The sequence below is a fragment of the Mustela nivalis genome, assembly GCF_964662115.1.
Source record: "Mustela nivalis genome assembly, chromosome: 17".
NCBI classification, from domain to species: Eukaryota; Metazoa; Chordata; class Mammalia; order Carnivora; family Mustelidae; genus Mustela; species Mustela nivalis.
The window spans coordinates 6,972,140-6,993,464 of NC_139036.1; the positions used below are offsets into that span (position 1 = coordinate 6,972,140).

The 21,325-nt window shown below is 47.4% G+C and overlaps 1 protein-coding gene across 1 annotated transcript in view; it reads left to right on the top strand.

The window, feature by feature from the left end:
- Positions 1-7,643: 7,643 nt before the first annotated feature.
- Positions 7,644-21,325, top strand: part of DNAH9 (dynein axonemal heavy chain 9) — a 318,684-nt gene continuing 305,002 nt past the window's right edge. Inside the window, exons 1-4 of the mRNA XM_082708418.1 lie at positions 7,644-8,174; positions 16,273-16,469; positions 18,312-18,470; positions 19,551-19,681. Coding sequence (XP_082564544.1) covers positions 7,755-8,174; positions 16,273-16,469; positions 18,312-18,470; positions 19,551-19,681 — 907 coding nt within the window. The 5' untranslated portion in view covers positions 7,644-7,754. The remainder of the gene's footprint in view (positions 8,175-16,272; positions 16,470-18,311; positions 18,471-19,550; positions 19,682-21,325) is intronic.

The following is a 21,325-nucleotide window of genomic DNA, read 5'->3' on the forward strand; positions in this document are numbered from 1 at the left end:
ACATTCCCCACCTGACCATTTCAGAGGGGAGCACAATTTTGGTAAGACCCGCATTACTTCACTCACTCATGCAGTGAGGAATCAGTATGCATTTCACAAATTTACGATCCCATTCCCATGGGAAGGGACAGATCCCTCAGGCCTCCCAGATGTATGATTTCCTCCAAAATCGAGAGTATCATATCGAAGAACTAAAGTTCATTGCCAAGACCCAAGAACTCCCGCAATGGCAATAAGAGATGGCTGAAAAGGTATGTTTTCTGCAGCTTTCTTTTCTCCACCCACCTCTATCGGGGGGGAAACTGTACACTCTTTAGATGATTATAATTAACTAGTATATAGAATTCATTAAAAAGAAAACAGCTTCATCAACTCTTCATAGTACATTTTTGTGAGACAAGTATGGGTAGGAAGCAAGCAAGGATCGCTATAGCTTAATTAGGTAAGTATTTCTCTCATCCTTCTGGGAATTAAACACTGAAAAGTGAATAAACACAGGGACATGCACCCATATTAATCTCTGGTGTATTGTCTTGATTCAAAATCAGGAGCTAAATGTGCGATGTGGAGTTGTTATGGGAGAAACCAAGTGGTTGAAGGTTCAACCCTCACATCTTCTAGAGACACTGTTCCAAGAAGTATCCCTTTTTATGTCTTTTCTCTCAACTGTCTCTCTGAAGGATTTCTTCCCCCTTGCCAAGAAACATCTTCATCTCTCCTATTAAATTTTTCCTTATTTGTCACTGGTATCAGTTGGGACTCTTGCTTAAGAGGAACAGAAATCCCAACTCCAACTGGCTTACTGGAGAAGAGACATCTTTGTTGAGGAGAGTGAGAAGTCTGGTGTGTAGGCTGCAGCTCAAACAATGTCATCTTTCTCCTCCCCACCTCTCAGCTCCACCTCCGCTATCTGGACTTCATTTTCAGATAGCCCTTCCCCTCATGGCCTCAAGGTGCCCACATCAGTGCTGACCAAAAGCCCCCTAGGTTTAAATCCAAGAGAAAACAGAAAACGCTCATTGACTCCAACAGTCCCACCAAAGCCTTGGTTACAGCTCTGCTGGTCTGATGGGATCACATGCCCATGGTCATGCTGATGACTGTGGTGAGGAGACAGACAGGTCTGGTTAGCTCAGTGATGTACTTCGGTTTTAGAGCTAGGAACTGAGCCCTACCAGGGGTACCTGGACTGGGGGGTAGGGTAAAAGGTGGTTCATGGGTGGAAATATTTTCCCAAAGAAAAAGTGACAAAGGGTTTCTAGAAGATGGGTGAATAGTTTCTGGAAGAAGGGTAAACACACACACACATACACAAAATCGATGTCCATCAAACCACCTTTCTGCCAACTTTTGAAAAACAGGCAAAGTGCAGTGTGGAAATTAACTAGACTCAGAATGTAGACAGCCTCTAGCATTGCCCTTTTGGATTGTCACTAAATGGCTTGTTCTCTCTGAAGACAAGATATCCCATCCATCACTTCATCCCCAAGGCGTGTAGAATAAATGATGGCCAAACGCATTCCTGCTCTCAGAAGTGTGAGACGACTATTTCTACAGCCCCCAGGAACAGGATAGGTCAGGACGCAGTCAGTACTATTAATAATGATTAATGAGAAAGCACATTACATTGTTTAAAATTATATCTAGTTAGGGACACTTAATGTAAACTCTCCCAACTTCTCATTAGAATAACCGAGAAAACACAGAAAAAAAAGAATTCTTCTCACTTTCACAGCAGTGGCTGGAGATCTGCCTGATTTCACAAACTGCAAAGATGGACCTTTGACTCTAAAGCATAAGGAAACCACCAAACCCATTCTAAATTGACTTCATGAGACTAAGACAACTTTATGACTTCTCCACATTGAGTTCTCACCAACCAAAAGACTCGATAGTATCTAATATAAGCTAGAGGTTGGCCAATTTGTTCCTATAAAGATGTAAATATTTTAGGTTTTTGTGGGCCATCCTGTCTCTGTAGACTTGCAACTATTCAACTGCACCCTTGTAGTGTAGGGGGGAAAAAAGCCATAGACTTTTCACAATTCATAATATAATTCATAAATGAATACATACACAAACAAATAGGATGGCTGTGTTCCCATTGAATTGAAGTTGCAAAAACAGGTTCTGGGCTGGATTTGGTCCATGGGCTGTAGTTTACTGTGATGGTAACCATGTGAGGTGACCGATAATATTTTACCCTTTCATAGCATCCTGCCTTAATCTTACCCCACACTCCCCATTTTCAACATCTTTCTACCATCTGGAACAGCAACTCTCATTAAAAAAAAGGTCCTGGATGAGACTGGATTCTGGGAGGCATGTGCTAAAAGGCAGGAAATAGTCTTGAAATGGGAGAAAGTTACCTTCTCCATGGTCATGAAATGATGACGATTTCTCTGATCTTCCTGCTACAATCTTCAAGATCTTCTCCACTTTACTTCCCCGCTCTTCTGATGGTCATGGAAGATCTGATTTCTGTATGGAACTCCTTCTTTCTGTAACATTTGGTGGCTCTCATCAAGCCCAGACTGATCCATCCTTATACCCAGTCAGAGGTAGAAAATAGTCTTGCTGGTTCAAGGTAATCTAATCACTTGACATAAGTATAAGGTCTTTAGGATTCTTCCTTGTTACTCTCTTCTCTGGAGGACTGGACATTCCTGGGGAGCTTATATATCTTCTGGCCACCAGAGGAGGGTCTGCATCTGTCCTATGTCCTTACTGAGATAGAAGCCATCTGGTATAGTCAGTCCTCATAACCAGTCGTTATCATCCACCAAGCCTCTAGATGATACAACTACCTAGACTGTGTCCTTCTCAGCCCAGCCCCAAGCTGACCCTCCAAGCATTTCTGCTCTCCTCTTCCTAGGCATCCTACAAAGATCTTGGAAACTGTCCATCTCTGTCCCTGAATTGTGAAAGCAAGGCAGCACTGAAAGGCTGCTTTCTGCTTACTCTCCTCAGATCCTGCCCTCACTCATGGCTGCCCACGTGCCAGGGGCTACCCTGGGAAGCCAGGCTCAAGGGTCTGCTTCTATGCACCCCAGGATTTCTGTAGTCACTGTCACATCGTGGCTCCTTCTTTGGACTCTCCTGAAAGGGTCAGTAATTCTACAGCATATCCAGGTCGTCCTCTATCTTGCTTCCCCAGCCCTCCTCCCACCTTCTCCCTCTTCTTTAGGAAATGTGCTTATGAATCTCCAAGTTAGCATATACATTGGAGCCTCTCAGTTTCCAGAGCCAGGACCCTGGGTCCTCAAAGCTGAGTTCCTGCAATTAAAACAAATGAGCAAGGAGCACCTAGGTGGCTCAGTGGGTTAAGTCTCTGCCTTCAGCTCAGGTCATGATCCCAGTGTCCTGGGATTGAGCCCTGCATTGGGCTCTCTGCTCAGCGGGGAGCCTGCTTCCTCCTCTCTCTCTGCCTGTCTCTCTGCCTACTTGAGATCTCTTCCTCTCTGCGACAAATAAATGAAAAATAAAATCTTAAAAAAACACCACACACAAATGAGCGATACAACAGAAATCTTTTCTCCCTCTTAAGTGCTTAGCTCTTACAGTAAAAGAAAAGAAATGGCACAGCTTTCATGACTATTGTCTCTGCTCTGTGTTTGAAAACTATTCAGAAATTCAATAGACGGTTCAAGGCTATATCACACTCCCCAGAGGCATTAAATATCACTAACTTACTGAGTGGAGAGCCACAGGACAACATCTGAACGTATAGGCAAAAAAAAAAAAAAAAAAAAAACCTCAATTAGTATTGCAAAATATATCCCTTACTTGTAATTTCGAGTTCACGCTATCAGTTTACATAACCAGAGGACCAGACCAGAAAGTGCAAGCAGAAAATAGGTAATAATCAAAGATTCCATGGAAGGATCTTTCCCACTGTGAAGAAACCCATCATTAGGAGAACCAAATGAGCTGTCATAATTTAGGCAAAAACCAATTCAGTGGGATATTAGCTATATCCTAAAACTTTTTTTTTTAATCACAAAAATAAAAAAGGGAGGAAAAAAAAAAAAAACACCTTCAGCAATCACGTTGTTTCAAAATGTTACCTACAAGTAACAAACATCAGCCTGGCTTCAGACTTCTCTTCAACACTAAGTGTCAGAAAGGGATTTCCAGGGTGGCCTGGGTAGCTCAGTTGGTTAAGCGTCTGCTTTTGGCTCAGGCCATGATCCAAGTATCTTGGGATCGAGCCCCACATCAGGTTCCCTGCTCACTGGGACACCTTCTTCTTCATCTCCCTCTCTCACTGCTTGTGTTCCCTCTCTTGCTGTTTCTCTCTTAGTCAAATAAATAAAATATTAAAAAAAAAAAAAAAAGATTTGAGGAAAGCCAGGTATTGTTCTAAAGTGATAGACCTCCTTAATCCCAGTCTGGAGATGTAGATTTGGCAGCTATTAGCATAAAGGGAGCAATTGTTATTTGGGATGAAGAAGTTCATACAAGGAGAGACTTTAAGATTTTCTTTATTTATTTTTGCGAGACAGAAAACCTGAGGTGGGGGGAGGGTGGTGCAGAGGGAGAAGCAGACTCCCCGCTGAGCAAGTAGCCTGATGAGAGACTCAATCCCAGGATCCTGGGATCATGACCTGAACTGAAGGCAGACTCTTAACTGACTGAGCTACCCAGGCACCCCAGGGAGAGATTTTAAAGTGAAAAGACCCCAGAAGGTCTGAGATAGATGCCTAAGCAACATCAATATTGAAGGGATAGGTAAAAACAGAGTAGTCACGGAGAATCACGGTGTGTGGTCATGAAGTGGTTACCCATCTCTGAAATTAGAGTCTAGTACAGTCCCACACAGTGAATCTGCTGTAGCAATAAATAATAATGAGACCATTATTAAAAAGTGTTGAATAGGAATTGTGCAAAATAAAAAATCTGATATAAGAAAACTTATGCTCATAGAAGCAAGTTTAAGTTTCTAATTTAAAAAGATGGAAATTGAGGCACTGAGGTGGTGTAGCTGGTTAAGCCCCCAAGTCTTGGTTTCAGCTCAGATCCTGATCTTGGGGTCACGAGATAGAGCCCCAGGTCAGCCCCATGCTCAGTGCAGAGTCTGCTTTTCACCCTCTCTCCTCTGCCCATACCCCTACCCCTTAAATAAATAAATAAATCTTTTTTAAAAAGAGGAAATCATTTTATCTGAATAATTACACAAATTCAGTATCTTCCTTAATAGTTTTGGTAGTAGCCCACCTCTCAGATGGCACCAGTGATTCTTGTCTCCTTTTATTCACATCCTGGTATGCTTCCCTTTCACACTGCATAGGGTGAGTGAATGTGTGTATTGGGAATATTGCAGAAATGACTGTAGGGCTTTCAAGGCTAGGCTATGAGAGATTGTGGCATTTGTCTTGCTCTCACTCTCTCTCTCTTAGATCATTTGGTCTAGGGGAAGCCTGCCATAACGTTATGGAGACATCAAGTACCTAATGAGACCTCCATGTGCTCAGAAGCCATGGGAGCAAGCCATATTGAAGCAGCTCCTCCAGACCTTATCAAGCTTTTGGGTGATATGGCCCCTCATGACATCCTGTCTGAAACCTCATGAGAGATCCCGAGCCAGAACCACCCCGATTAGCTGTACCCAAATTCTTCAGCCACCATAAACTCTTACCTAATGAATGTTCTTAAGCTGCTAATTTGTCATGTCATCTGTTACCCAGCAATAGATAGCTAACACATTTGTTATTTTATTTTCCCTTACTATAATTACCCAATATAAACTTGATGGCAGCTGCTTTCAATAAATTCCATGTAACCACACCCCCCCACCTCCTTCTAAGTGAAGGCAAAGGTGGGTTTTTAGAGGAAGAAAGCAAAAGCTGGATTTCCCACTATTCAGGAGCCTTCTGTCTCGGACAGTCATCTTCAAGTCATCTCCACGGGCTCCTGGCTTTCTATTTTTATGCATATTGGGCCAAAAGGACAATAAGGATGAAGGGCAAAATAGGTCATGGTTGGGGTGATAGAAACTTTATGTGGAGGGTTTACAGGAAGTTAATGGCCCCAAAGTTTCTCTGTCTATAAAACCTGATCAGGATTCACACATTTGGAGACCTTCAGCATTTAGACAATATCAAGGCTTCCTCTCTGCAAAACAAAAATTCTGCAGAATTTTATGATATGTGTAAGAAGCCTCCAATACTTCTATCTGTCCCTGATACTTTTTTTTTTTCAATGTCAGTCATCAAATTCATCTTAAAATCATTTGAGTGTGGGGCGCCCGCGTGGCTCAGTCAGATGAGTGTCTGACTCCTGGTTTTGGCTCAGGTCAGGATCTCAGAGTCATGGGATCCAGCTTAGCTCAGGGTGAGGCTCTGTGCTTGGTGGGGAGTCTGCTCAAGATTCTCTCCCTCTCGCCCTCTGCCCCTTTCCCCACTCATGCATGCTCTCTCTCTCTCAATAAATAAATTAAATCTTTAAAATAAAATCATTTTCATGCCTCTGCTTTGTCCCTCTACTCACAGCTGGTCTGCCTTCTATTTAACCTAGCAGTGATAAAACACTCTTTACAAACACAAAGATTCTTTTTCTATTGGGAATGTTTTCCATCATAGGACCTCCCGTGCCCTGGTTATCATGAAATCAATCGTTTTACTTTTTAGCTACCAAGTTTTCCTGAGGAGGTCTTGTTAGCTGAGTTGCCTTTGGTAAGTGCTTATTCTGTTAATGTTCCTTTGAAGCCTGTTACATACTTTTTTTTTTTTACCAGAAATTTCTGCAGTTTCTGGTTGGTGACTAAAATCGGGGTGGTAGGGAGAGGGCAAGCTCATTTCAGAGCCGCTTCATGCCACTAGGCTGTCCCTGTCCTTGTCCCATTCTCCCCTCACATGCAATGCAAAGGGCCAAGCTATTTATATCCCCCTAATGAAGAGGAATTCAGCAGGTGACAAATGATAATTTCTGAGGTAAGGAAAGGTGCTTCACCTTATCCTTTTTTGAAGACAAGATCTAGGTATATCGCAGACTCTGTATATTTACAAGCACTTGTATGCACAGAAGAAGAACCGACCGGGGTCAGACTGATGGAAATCAAAGTAATCTCAGAGTTTGAGTCCCCATCTGTCAGATTGAGCACACACCGAAGGCACGAACAAAACAAGACACTAAAAAAACCTTTTTAAAAAAATAATGGATACTGAAATTCTAAAACTGAGCTAAAATTAAATCCTAGTTTAATATTAAATAGTAAATTAAATAAAAATTCAGTACTTCAGCTGCACCAGCATATTTCAAAATGCTCAGTAAGCATATAAACACCATTCTAAAGTATTTAAGTTATCACGGAAAAGAAATTTTAAAACTTCACTGAAACCGCTTACGTCTGTTTTATAATTGACATAGTTTTCGAGTTTAAATTACACATTTGGGGAGTTGGAGAATCATCATATTTTCAGTGTCTGGAGACCTCTCAAGAATTTAATCTGATCTTAGCCAAGCTTTTATACACTTGCCCTCCCCTCCACGCACCGCGTCAATAAACCATTGCCCTGCACCGTCACCCGTGAGCACCTGCAAGCACAGAGACCTGGCGCTAAATAGGAACGGCGGCCGGTTTCCTAGCAACAGCGACGCGACCCCGCCCCTTGCCCAGGGCGTCTCTCTCTTACCAAGCGGAGCTGGGAGGGGCGGGGCCGGGAGTCTCGTGTCCAATAGGAGGGGAGCGGAGGCGGGAGCTCGGGTCGCGTCCGCGTCGCCAGGGAAACGGCTGCGGCCCGCGGCAGCGCGCGATGCCGGGCGCTGAAGAGCCCGCCGCGCGGGCTGCTGAGAGCGCGGATCCGGAGCCCGGCGCCGCCGACCCGCGCCTGGGACTCCTGGGGGCCTACGTGGCCCTGAGCCTGAGGCCGGCCGCCGGCGCCTGGGAGCGCTGCGCGGGCACGGCCGAGGCGGAGCGGCTGCTGCACGCCTTCCTGGGCCGTGATGCTGAGGGGGCCCCGAGGCCGCTGCTGGTGGTGCGGCCCGGGCCCGGGGGCCTGGCGGTGCGACCGGGCCTGGACGCGGGGCCCCAGGCGGGCTCGCCTCGCGCCAAGGGGCTTTTCTTCCTGCGCACCGGGCCCGAGCCGCCGGGGCCCCGCAGCCTCCGCGGCGCCGTGCTGTGCGGGGACGTGCCCGCCGCCCCTCTGGAGCACCTGGCTGCGCTGTTCTCCGAGGTGAGGGTGGGCGGGTGGCCCGGAGGCCCTGCGCCGGTGGCCGCTGGGGAGGGGGAGGAGAGGCCGGAGCGGAGGGGGCGGGGACGGGGGCGGGGCCGGGGCGGGGCTAGAGGGGATGGGCAAGAAGCCCACCTGAGAAGTCGGAGCGAGCTGGGACAAGCTGAAGAGGGTCCGGCTCACCGTGAGAAGCTCGAGGGGCTCTGACTTGCGTCGGTCCTGGTCTGGGGCCAAGCCAAAGTCAGGGGGAGGTTGGCGTCTTAAGAGTGCCTGGTGGGTCCTGACCGTATTTTAAGGCGGTGTATCTCTCAATCCCTCCGTAAACTGGCGCTGGGGGAGACAGGTAGTGGTGACCTAGGGGGCATCTCGAAGGGGCCAGCGAGGCTATCCACAGTGCTTACCTATGGAGGAGAGTTGAGGGGAGAGGTGGTTTGGTTGTGATTTCATCTCATTCATAAATCTCACAACGGTGTGCCCAATTATCAGCCCTGTGCCGAGATAAGAAGTTGGGGCGTCCGGTTGGCAATGCCCAACAGGTGTTTGGAGGGGCCTGCCCCGAGCTCAGAGCTCAGAGCTCAGGGAGGAAGATCCCGGGAGATGTGGATTCTAGGGAACTTCTGTGACAGCGCAGCCCAAGCTGAGAGAGGGCAGGAGGTCTCAGAGAGGGTGCCCCAGGCGAGGTTCTTGGGACATTCCGACCTTTCTGGAATGGGAGTAAACGTCCCTGTAAGTTGAGGGTGAGTGTTTCGGGAAGCGTGATGCACTGGGTCCTGCGGCTCAGAAAACAAGTATTAATGCAGTATTGGTTATATGATGTTTTGTGTAGCAGAGGCTATCCGGAATACCGAAGATATAGAAGACAAGATCCCACCCAGGCAATTAATCCTATATTTAAAATATTTAAAACTCCTATGACTGGGGAGGAGGAAGAACTCTACTTAAAGTAGGCCACAGTGGGGAGCCAGGTCCTGGAGGTTCCCTGCTGGGCGGGATGTTAGTCCTTTAGTTGCTTTTTCTGAAAGCTCTGGGGTGGGGGAATTCCAGGGAAGAGTCACCCTGGGTGGGGGGAGGGGAGCCCAGAGAAGGAGGGTTCTTGGAAGACAGGGATGTATTTCAATCTTTTAACTACCCCAGTGGCTTTGCGGGCCTGCATTGTGTGAGCCCTGTCACCACAGAGATCCAGGCTCGTCTCAAATCCCCTCATGAATGAAGATGATAGAAGGAAGTGCCATTGTGTTCAGAGGAGAGAGACAGGAGTGTAGAAGAAGAATTAGGGAACATACACTTCAAGGTAACTTTCAGTGTCCTGGGAGACTGAACAAAGTTTCAGTTGTGGAAATACACTTAGTTTGTGTGGGGGATGGCGGCCCATCACTGAGTTGTGTCACCGCCCAAGGACATGTACCCAGCAAGCAAAAGTAATTTGAAAATAGTTCAGCCCCTCAAGTGTTCCAGAATGTTCACTGGTGCGTTAAAAGAGACTGGCAACAAACTGAATGCTTATCCGTAGGGGACTGGCTGAATGAATTAAGGTCCATCTATAATTAAAAGAATGATTGCCATGGAATGGTCCTTAAGATAGTTTTGTATTCATTGTGGCCAAAAAAAACCCCACAGGAGAAAAAATTCACTCTCCCAACCATTTCCAAGTGTCCGGTTGCCAACCACACACACTGCTGTGCAGGGAGTCCCCAGGAACCCCCATCATCCTGCATGACTTGGTCTATACCCACCGAACAACTCCCTGATTCCACCATTCCTCGGCCCCTGCACCCGCCATTCTGCTTCCTGTTCCTATGAACTTGACCGCTCTGGGGACCTCATGTAAATGGAATCATGTAGTAGGTGTCCTTCTGTCACTGGCGTATTTCCCTTCACTTGATGTCTTCAAGGTTCATCCGGGGTTGTACCATGTGACAGAGTTATTTTCCTCCTTAAGGCTGAGTACTATTCCATTGTATGTGTATACACCACAGTCTGTATATCCATTCATGCACGGGTGGTTGTATCGGCTGCATTAACCTCTTGGCCTTTGTGAATAATGCTGCAATTTTTTTGAGACTTTTTTTTTTTTAATTTTATTTATTTGACACAGAGAGAGAGATCACAAGTAGGCAGAGAGGCAGGCAGAGAGAGAAGGGGAAGCAGGCTCCCTGCTGAGCAGAGAGTCTAATATGGAGCTCGATCCCAGGACCCTGAGATCATGAGCTTAGCCAAAGGCAGAGGCTTAACCCACTGAGCCACCCAGGCACCCCAATAATGCTGCAATTTAAATAAGTTTTTTCTTTCCTTAAGATATAGAATTATTGTATAGTCTGCCACCATTTCTGCTAAAAAGAGAAGAGAAGGGGGAGGGAACAAGTCCGGGAGGAAGGAGCAAGGAAGGAGCAAGCACTCATTAACAGAGTAATCCACAGGTCTGAGAAATAGAACACTTATTCTTTTTAAGATTTATGTATTTATTTTAGAGACAGAGAATCTCAAGCTGTCTTCCTACTGATCAGGGAGCCTGAGGCGGGGCTCGATCCCAGGACCCTGGAATCATGACTTGAGCCAAAACTCAGAATGAGATGCTTAACAGACTAATCCCCCCAGGCGCCCCCCAAATTATTTTTAGAACACCTTGAGGGCTTAGCATTTCTCAAAGCCTCTAACAGCATCTTCCCTCTACTTCGTCTACGCACCCTAAAGCTGATTGTGCTGCACCAGTCCCCTGCTCCCCTCTGGTCCCCTCAGCCCCCCCTTTCCCCTCCCAGTGTTCCTGGAGAGTGCTCCCGCTCTGCTCTCTCTGTGGATCAGCTTGGCTCCCCACATCCTCCCAGGCCCTACTCAGCAGCACTCAAGCCAGAGGAGCCCACAAGACTGAGAATAGTCCTCCTGCGCTAGGGGGGAGTGTGATGTCAGTAAGGGGAAGAAGCTATAAATTTCATCATTTTGTGACACTAGTGCAGGGTTTAAAAAAATGCATCCAAGAAATGTTTCTCGGAACTGACAAAACTTAGTAATTAGTTCCCTGCTGCTTGTCTTCCTCCTCCCAGTCACATCATTCCTGCTGCCAGGTTATTTTCTTAGAGCTCTGAGACTTGGATGCCATTTCAAAGTTTTTTGGTTTTTTTTTTTTTTTTTTTGAAGAGGGAGCATGGGGATGTGGAAACTGATGGGCCTGGGTTCAAATCCTGGTTCTATGAAATGCATCAGTGTCATGTGACCCCAGAGGGCCAGGGTCTGACTCTCTTTGCAGGACTATCATGAAATTTACAGAGAATGTATTAGGGCACTGGCAATAGTGTGCTGGCTTGTAGGCATGACCTAAGGGACACAACGTTATTGTCACTTATCCTACTTAGAGATGTCCTCATTTCTCTGAGCCATCCTCATCTTGCCCTAGCCTGTCCCTGTTCTCCCTGGAGGAAAGCTGTATTCCCCACAGCCCTTCCATCTCTGAACCTGGAGCTGGAACAGGTGTCCTTCACAGCTCGATTCATGTTGAAAAACCTCACTTTGGATCTTGTGTCACCAGACAATGCCACCCTCTCCCCCACCATTGCTGTGTCATGGCCCGATGGTGCTGCCCCTGGCTCACTGTTACTCCTTCCACCATCACTCCTGCCTTAACACATGGCTACTTCATTAGACAAATGAATGATCCTTCCAATAAGCTGGCCTCTGGGATCCTTGAGCCTTCCTTCTTCAGTGATCTTGTCCCCCTCCCATCCCGTCCCCAGCCATTCCTGTGGCCATTCCCAGACCTTGCACTACCAAACCACCCCCTCGTGATACAATTTCACATACCTTTCTTTCTCTGACCACAGCCCGTGTCTTTTAGCCCACTTCCCCTAGCGTCCCACTACCCCGAGCCTCTGGTCCATCCATCCCGCTGCCTTCCCACTGTCTGACTCCACACCATAATTCCAATGAGATCCAACGCAATGCTCTGTCTGTTCCATGCCTGCACCCATGAAGCCCGTGGGGCTGAGAAAAAAACAGCCAGCACTGCTTTAAATTCATGACCCTGAACATGTGATAGGCCTTTTATCCTTCCCAGCTGATACCTCGAGCTTCCTTTTTTCTTGCTTTTCTAGACCACTATTAGACACTTTCTTTTTTCTGCCCTCAAATGTCCAAAATGCCTTTCAACCTCACTCAATGATGCTTTTGCTTCTTCCTTGGGTTTTAAAAATGAAAATAATAGAATAAAACATCCATAGATGCCTACATCCATCCCATCTGCCCATATCCATGTTCATTCAGCTCCACTATCCCTCCCATGGCAACAGGTGGACCATCTGCCGTCATCTGGGGACAACCTTAATCCTCAGAACTGCCACTTCCTCTCTGAATCCCACCTGTTCTCATCTCCTTAAAGAGATCACGCCAACATCCTTTCCTCCCTCCTACATTCTTATTTTTTTTCCTTCCCCACTAGCTATTTGCCATCAAACAAAATCCTCATTCCTCCCGTCACCTATCATCCTACTTGTGTGGTCCCCTCTACAGCGAAACATCTAGAAGATGGGTCCGTTCTTGCCATGCCCCTTTCTTTTCCTGTTTCATCTGACCGTCACCCCCACATGGCATGGAAGAGAAAGTCAAGGATTTGTCAATGTCACCAGTGACCTTCACTTGGCTAAATGGCAAGCAGCCCTCTTCCTACTTGACCTGTGTGCAGCATTTTGCACAGCTCGTGATGACCCACTCCTCCAGGAAACCCCTTTCTTCTCTTGGTTTCCAGGATGCCAGTCTTCTGGGTTTTCACTGGTCAGTCACAATGGCCCCTTCTTTCCATTAATGGTACTCCCTCTTCCTCCTGGCTTCCTAACATTGGAGAGCCCTAGGGGTCACTCTTTGAACACCCTGTCTTCTCTAAAGAACCTCAGTTCCTTGGGAACACTGGTTCACCTGCAGAGTTTCACAGACCACCTGTATAAGACTCATTTGTTATCTCCAGCCTTTGCTTCTCTGAGTTCCCAACTGTCCCCATTTAGAAGTCTAACAGACGTATCAGATTCTAATGTGTCCAAAAACACCTCAAGAATGGACTCTACCTTGGTCTCCCCCACATCAATTAATGGCAGTTCTGTTCTTCCTTCCTGCTCCCCAAGTCCCAAACTTTGAACTCATCCTGATGCCTTTTTTTGGTCTCATAACCCCACAACGAATCCATTAAGAAATCATATGGCTGAGCCTACAAAATGTATATGGAATCAAACCCTCTCTTACTATCTCCTCCATTCTCCCAGGTGCCAAGCCATTGTCTTCTGTATTATAGCAATTACTTTCTAACCCATCCCCCTTATTCACTTTTGCCCCCTACAGTCTATTCTTACCAACGCAGCTGGAGTGATTCTACTAAAAAAAAAGATGGCGGACAATTTTACTCCCTTTGCTCATAACCCTTAAATGATTTCCATTCCTTTGAGATTAAAAATTAAAATCCCATAGGCAGGGCTGCATGGGATCCATCCCCTTTTACTGACCTCTAATCTTCTCATTCTCAATTCCAGCTTCATGGAATGGACCTCCACGGTGCTCCTTATCACACTAGACATGCTGCCACCTCAGGGCCTTTGCACAAGCTGTTCCTTCTCTCTGCAATATACTTCCCCCAAGGATCTGTGCAGAACTCTCCCTGTCCTCCCACCTTTGTTTAAATGTTCCTTATCAGTGAGACCTGCACTAATCCCTCCATTTATCATTATAATCTCTCCTGCCCACAGTCCTCTGCTCATCTGCTTCACTAATTAATTTAATTTTGCAGAATGTTTTGTTTATTGACTGTCTCTCTCCTGAAATACAAACTTCATGAGGTCAAGAATCCTTGTCTACTTTCTTCACTGATACACCCTCCCAGCACGTACACCAGGACTAGCACGTAGTAGATGCTCAATAAATATTCATTGAACAAATAAATGAATAGCTTTTCATTTCATAGAAAGTTCATGTTCATTATTTTTCTATCACCCAAAGCCCTCAAAAATCCAACCCCAAGCCCACTTACCACTTTTCTTTCCTACACACCAGACCCTACAGAGGACGCTGGGTATAAAAAACCAGATAAGGGGCACCTATGGGGTACAGTTGGTTGGGCATCTGACTCTTGGTTTTGGATCAGGTCATGATCTCAGGGTCATGAGATGAAGCCCAGGGTCTGTTGGAGATTCTCTTTCCTTCTCCTTTTGCCCCTCCTGCTTGTGTCCTCTCTCTAAAATAAATAAATATTTTAAAAGACCAGATAAGGTATAGCCCCTGCCTTTGAGATCCTAGGAATATTCCTTTCCTCTCCTGTTAGGCCTCTTGCCCTGGGTCTAAGAGTGTCCTTTCTTGTCATGAATGAGCAGAACTCGATTTGTAACATTTTCTCTGTTGGCACTCTCTGTCCACCTGTCCTTGTAAGTTCTCAGTTCAGAGACTGTTTCCAGATGCACTGGGCAAAGGTCAACCTCATAGAGTTCTCCTGCTGGGTTCAGGTGCTCTGTTTCATAGCCACGTGGACTTTTTGGTCCTATATAGAACCCAACAAACCAAACAAGTGTTTATTTCCCTTACTTACTCAATTACCACATTTCCTGATCATCTTTTTTTTTTTTTTCCCAGTATTTCTTTCATTCCACTATTCCTTTCCCTTAGCTGTGAGATTTGACAGGCAGAGGTTCCTAGTAAGTTATATTAACTACAACTTTTTAAGTTTCAAGTGATCAAAACCTCCATTGAAAGTAACTCAGAGGCACCTGGGTGGCTGTCAGTTACGCATCTGCCTTTGGCTCAGGTCGTGATCCCAGGGTCCTGAGATTGAGCTCTGTATTGCATGGGGCTCCCTGATCTGCAGGGAGTCTGCTTCTCCCTCGGCCCCTCCCCCTGCTCATGTTTGCACTCTCTCTCTGTCAAATAAATACATAAAATCTTTACACAAGGGGTGCCTGGGTGGCTCAGTGGGTTAAGCCTCTGCCTTCAGCTCAGGTCATGATCTCAGGGTCCTGGGATCAAGGCCCATGTCAGGCTCTCTGCTGAGCAGAGAGCCTGCTTCCCTCTTTCTCTCTGCCTGCCTCTCTGCCTACTTGTGATCTCTGTCAAATAAATAAAATAAAATAAAATCTTTTTAAAAATATCTTTACACAAAGATAAAGTAGCTCAGCAAATTCGAGAGCAGCCTGATTCGGGAGCTCAAATGAGGCCACGGGATTTGGTCTTTCTCCATCTGGGAACTGTCTCCTCCTGTATTGACCCTATTCTGAGCCTCCATAGGGTAACAGGATGGCCACAGTTTTCCAAACTGATAGAAAGGAGAACGTTCCCTTCATCAAAAAGTTCCGATGAGAGACTTTGACCCCCCTCTCACGGGCTCAGATTTGTTCATGTCCCACTGCTGGGTCCAGAAATGAGTACCAACAACAAAAAATAAGAGGAACTATGCCAGATGGCCAAAACCCCAGTTGATGTTCACTCTATAGGTAGATTCAAGATCCTTACCTTTGTTTACTTCTTTAAGGTGCCCGTCTTGCCTCCTGCAGACAGACGGACATCCTTACCTTAATGTGTCCTCTGCTTTGCCTCCAGCTCCCATGGGCAGTTTCAGTCACCTCTTACTCACCCCATTAATGAGGGAGGGGCCCTTGCCCAAGAGTTCTGGACTGATGAGACTGACAGCAGATTATTCGTTACCCATAGTCACCCTTCAGAGGAGGCTGCCGTGTTCCAAGGTTGCCCTTGGGAACACAATGAAAAAGGGAAGCCATGGGAGGCAAGCTGGGAGGCATCCTGAGGCTAGGATGCACACTGGCTCCTGTGGGAGGATGCGATCGACTTGTTGAAAGAAGCCCGGGACTCAGAAATAGCAGCCACGTCTGTCCCCTTAATGAGGAGGCATGTTTGGCTAAGGGACCTCATCCCCAGGAGATGGGCGGCCAGGGAAATTGGCAGGTAGGTATCCGCGACCCTCCAGTCTTACCAGATATCCAGGCAGCCTAGAACCTTGGTTCTTAGTAGGCAGCCCTATAGGATAGGAACCTGCAAAACAGTTTCTGAACCTTTCTCAGATAGTCCTTCTTTAAAGTGTCCAAAGAAGAAGGCCCGCCTTTGCTGCCCCCCTGCACCTCTGTTCCAGGTGGTTATCCCCATCCTGGCCAATGAGAAGAATCACCTTGACTGGCCCCATGTGGTCCGTCTGGATGTCCAGCGGCACGCACACAGCCTCCAGTGCGACCTCCTGGTTCTCCTCGAGCATGTGAAGGGGAAAACCTTGCTGCCTCTCCCAGTGGGCACAGAAAAACTCGAGTTGGCGGCTTCTCAGAGTGAGACCGTGTAAGTAACACCAGCCCGGCCATCTGGGGCTCTGCGACACAGGAGCCGCTGGTTTATCGGACTGTGTCCTGGACAACTTTACTGTTCCCGACTCTGTGCATCTCCTCGTGCCACACACAAGCCCCTTTGCCATGATCCCCGGACTGTGTGTGTTCTGCTGATCACCACCCTTACCCCATTCCCTGCCCCTAAAGTGTCTGAAGCCTAACAGAATTATTCCAGGGCTGAGAACAGCCACACTGATTTCAGGATCCTGCGTATGGGGACAGTGGCTCATCATTGGCAAGGACCCAGGGCCGGGGGTGGGGGGAGACAGCGCCCCTCCTCCCAGTACCTACTCAGCACATAATGTCACGGAACCAACTGGCTCTTAATACATCTCACACCCTGCTCCCCCAGCTGCTTGAGGCTTCTGTCCAGTCTTGGGGATTTTTTCTCTTTTTTTCAAACAGAAACAAATCTGGCTTCATGGAGACTTGAAGTCAGCTCTGAGATAGTTTTGTTTTTGACCCATGGGGATCCCCCTCCCTTTTTTTCTTTTAAGACAGCCTGTGTATCTAAATGATACATATTTTTTTATCTTCTATCCATCACTTCTGTCTGGGGCAACAGGCCACCTTGCTGCGTGCACACGATCTGCCATACTTCCAGGAGTTTGCAAACTCACTACCATCTCCACTAGATATTCAGGGCCCGTGATTTGATCTGGAGAAAAAGTAACGCATGGGATGCCAATGTACTTTGTAATGAGTTTTTGCCTTTGGAAGTAATTGGCGACATATATAATTTGAAGCAATTTCCCAGTTAACTAGAAAACCTAATGTGGTTTAATAAAAATATTCAATTTTTGAAATAAATAAATTCAAATTACCCTTTTCCTGTCCCTTTTATATTTTAACATAATAACATTCAGCGCGTGGGTATATAATCATCGCAGGGTTGGTCTCGCTTTGTTCAAATTTGATAATTTCCCAGAAGGCTGGATTGTATTTCAGGGTGGCACGTATCTTCTCCTTTCAATACCTTCCATAATCACTTGGGCCGTATCACCGCTCGGCAAATATGAATTTAATTAAATTAAGCGAAGGTGGGTGTCGGGTAGGAGAATGCGGCTGATGGATTCTCTCTCTGTGTCACTTGTGTCACTTGTGTCCCATGGAGGCTTTGTGGCAAGACCACCAAAGTGGTTCCAGATCCTTCATCCCCTCCAACATACCTTGAGTTTTCTTTACTTACTTATTTTGGGAAAGCTGTACGACGGGGAATGCTGGTTCTTTAGCATTCTGGAAAAGCCAGGACATCGTGAAATTGCCCGTGGTGTCCAGATGGCCAGTGCTCTGCCTCGTGGAGGATGGAGCCTCCCTCCTCTTGCTGCAGAAGGCAGATCTAAGACCAAATGAGGGAATAGGCGGAGGACAGATGTGGTTCAGTGCCGAGCCAGATTTTCTCCCAGGATGGGCTGATCTACTAAGGATCGCACCACTAGGTCAAGTAGGGAGCTCCCTGACATGGGTGGTACTCCAGCGAGGACTGGATGGCCATCCGGGTATCTTCTGTCCAGTGTGTTCTGCACTGACGGAAAGGCCCAGCAGGATTAGTCTTCAGGATACTGGTGAACCCCCTGACCTTGAAATCATCGTGTGCACGTGCTCATGTCAGCATTTTTGCAGAGAGAGGAGCTGTATTTTTCTTATGGACCCCATATCCGAATCTGTCATCCAACGAAAGCTCAGATGCCTGGCTGAGGTAGACTTTCCCACCTATTTTTTACAAGACTTGGAATTCTGTTGCCAGGGGGAGATGCCAAGTTACATCCCGAGAGACTCGTTTTGTCTTTCACAGCTGGGATTGTACCGATAAGTCCATCATCTATGCCCTTGAGTCGGCCGTGATCCAATGGAGCCGCCAGGTCCAGCTGGTGCTCAAGAGAAAGTCTTCCCAGCCCCTCCTACAAGGGGAGAGGCCCACCCCCAAGGCGGAGTTGGAGTTCTGGAAGAACAGGTAGGCCCATGCTCCAATCCCGGGGCGTAGATGTCTTCCAGAGGACAGTGGCCTGGTGGGGCGGAGAGTGGGGGGCGGGGGTGGTCAGGCAGCCCCAGAGTCTGGTCCTACCCCCAGCTGTTTCTCATCATCCCTGGGCTGGGCAGGCAGCTCAGGGTTTCCTACCCACTGGAGGATACACCCTTTCCTAGAATTTTAATAGCCTCCCCCCTCCTTTCTGGAGCTCATTCTGCCTTCTGCCATTTCTTCAAAGGTTCTTTCGACCAAATGTAAAATTAATGAAGTCTCTCTTGTATTTTTCTTCTGCTCTACTACTCCCTTCTCCTTGGACAGTCAAAGCTCCATGCACACACATTTTTGTAAGGATCTGGAGAAAGAGAGAGGGGTTTGGACAGTCGGCTGCCTGCAGAATGGCCTCTCCTGGGTCCCAGCCAATCATCAGGAGGGCTGCAGAGCCCATTCTCCACGGTGTCCCAGCCCCACGGGATTCCAGAAAGACCCAACTGTTGCTGCTTCTCCTTCCCACCCTTCCTTGCTTCTCTTTATCACTGTGCTGCTTAATCCTTTACTCCAAAGGACACAGAAAGCTGTTTGAGGCCCATGATTCTATCCTGGCATTGAACGGAGAGCATGTCTGTGTCACATGAGTGCGCATGACTGTGGGGCTCCAGCCCCATTTGTGCCTCCGTGCTGAGATGTCCTGTCCTCTTGTCCCATCTCTGACCATTCCTCTGACCTGCTGAGGAGCCCTTCTCCAGCAGCTGTGCTCTGACAACACCTTCGTCGCCCGCCCCAAACCTGACTGCCAGAGCTAATGACCTCCAGCTGCCAGGCTTCTGAGCCACCAGATGGTCACAGCAGTGCACCCTGCTGCTACCTCCTAGGGCTGCTCCTCTGAACCCAGGTCCCCAACTCTGGCTTTTGCTCTCATTGTTCTAGGAACAGATGCCCTGCTCCACAGGGCTGGAGCCAGCCTCTCTGGGAGCAGCTGGAGGCAGGGCTCCTCTCTGTCTCCCCGAGGGTGGGTCATCATGGCGTGGCCCGGGTATCCTGGACTCACCCTTCTCCCCCGTGTTGCAGGTCTGAGGATCTGGAATACATTTATGATCAACTGAGAGCCGTAAAGGGAAGGGGCATGGCGAGGCTCCTGGACAAGCTTCAGAGCAGCTACTTCCCGGCTTTCCAAGCCATGTTCAGAGATGTCCAAGCAGGTGAGAACCCACCAGAATTTTCCCACATAACATCAGAAGCCAGTTTCCTATTTCACGCCAAGTTATCTTCCTCTCACTGATGTCCGCAACTTCCCGTTCTTAAAACCCTCCAACCTGACCCACTCAAGCTTGGCAGCAAGAACATGAAATCTGGGAGTAGGAAAGCCGGACCCTTGGGCTCAGTTTGCATTGCAAGTGCTTTCTGACCTCGGCGAAGTCACCTAACCTCTCTGGGCTTTAGCATGTAACCACGGTTGTGGCATACAGTCTTCTGGCGGGGGCTTCCCTGGGCCACTGTGAGATGATATAGTGGAAGTCGTCTTGTGCATGTTGGAGTCTCACCTCTGGGATGCAGCTCTCTCTGCCCCTAGCTCCTTGAGAAGGCTCTCCGGTGTTTGTAGCTCCCTTCTGCTTTTTCTGTTCCTGCTCTTGGATGGGCCTACGATTTACTAGCCGCGGGAGCAGCAGATAAGATCGGCCCTTGTCAAAATTGCCAAGCCAGCAAAGTCTATAATTAGGTGGAGGTAAAGGTTTTTAGGGCTCCTTCTCCCCTCGTCCGGGCACTTTGCTTCTTTCCTTTCTCCTATCAAACTTCCTCTAGCTCCTCAGCCTTGGAGGTCAGAATGGGCTTTTGAAGATGTTCGCAATGTCATGAGATTTAAGCTTAATCCAGGCAGTGATTTTTCCAACATTTTTTTCCTCTATCATTTCTCTTTCTATGGAAGTCCAAAATATAAACCTAATCAAGCACATTTGGTCCTTTACAGAGGGGCGTGTCCGGCATCCAGACCCATTATTGGCCCTGCCCCACCATCTCCTCTTCATGGCATGGGGTTTGGAAACCCCTCAGCTAAAGGAATAAAGGTGCCAGTGGTGGTGTCCTTAACATACACTGAATAACAGAGGAGAAGCTGGCATAAGAGGCTAGTCTTCGAGGTCCTCTTGGGCCCTAAAATCTTACCACAGACATTGGACAGTCAGCACATAAAGCTGGCTCGGAATGAGATCCCTCTTGGGGCCCCCATTTATTGCTTCACTGAGAGATTTTGTGTCCCAGGGGAAAATCGGTAGTTGTCCCCAATTTATACTTCAGTTTAAATGGGAGGGGGGTCCCCCAAAAGCAGGTGTGCATCACTCCTGGTGTGAGATGATCATGGGAGACACCCCAAAGGGATTTTGATGATAGCAGTTAGGCAAAGGCATGGTCAGAAATTCTGATGGGGTCTTCTGAGAATAAAAAGATTTTGGAGGGACGCCCGGCCGGCTCAGTTGGTGATGCGTGCAACTCTTGATCTCAGGGTTGTAAGCTCGAGCCCCACATTGGGTGTAGAGATGACTTTAAAATAACAACTCAAAATTGGTCTTAAAAAGATTTTAGAGCTCTTTTGAGCTTTTGAGCTTCCCGTTTCTAATTTAATTTGAATTTGAGCAATTGAGCTTCCCATTTCTAATTTAATTTCAGAGCATCTGTCTTCCTTGAACCTAGAAGGACCTACTGTGTGTGTTACTCATATTGGTCATGATCAGGGCAGCTCTTTGGCTCAGTGATGGACAGAGGGGCGGGAGAGGAAAATATTCCTGGATTGGTGGGCACGGACTGGAAAACGGTGAGAAGGGAAGGAGGTTAAAAGGGTCGAGGCAATA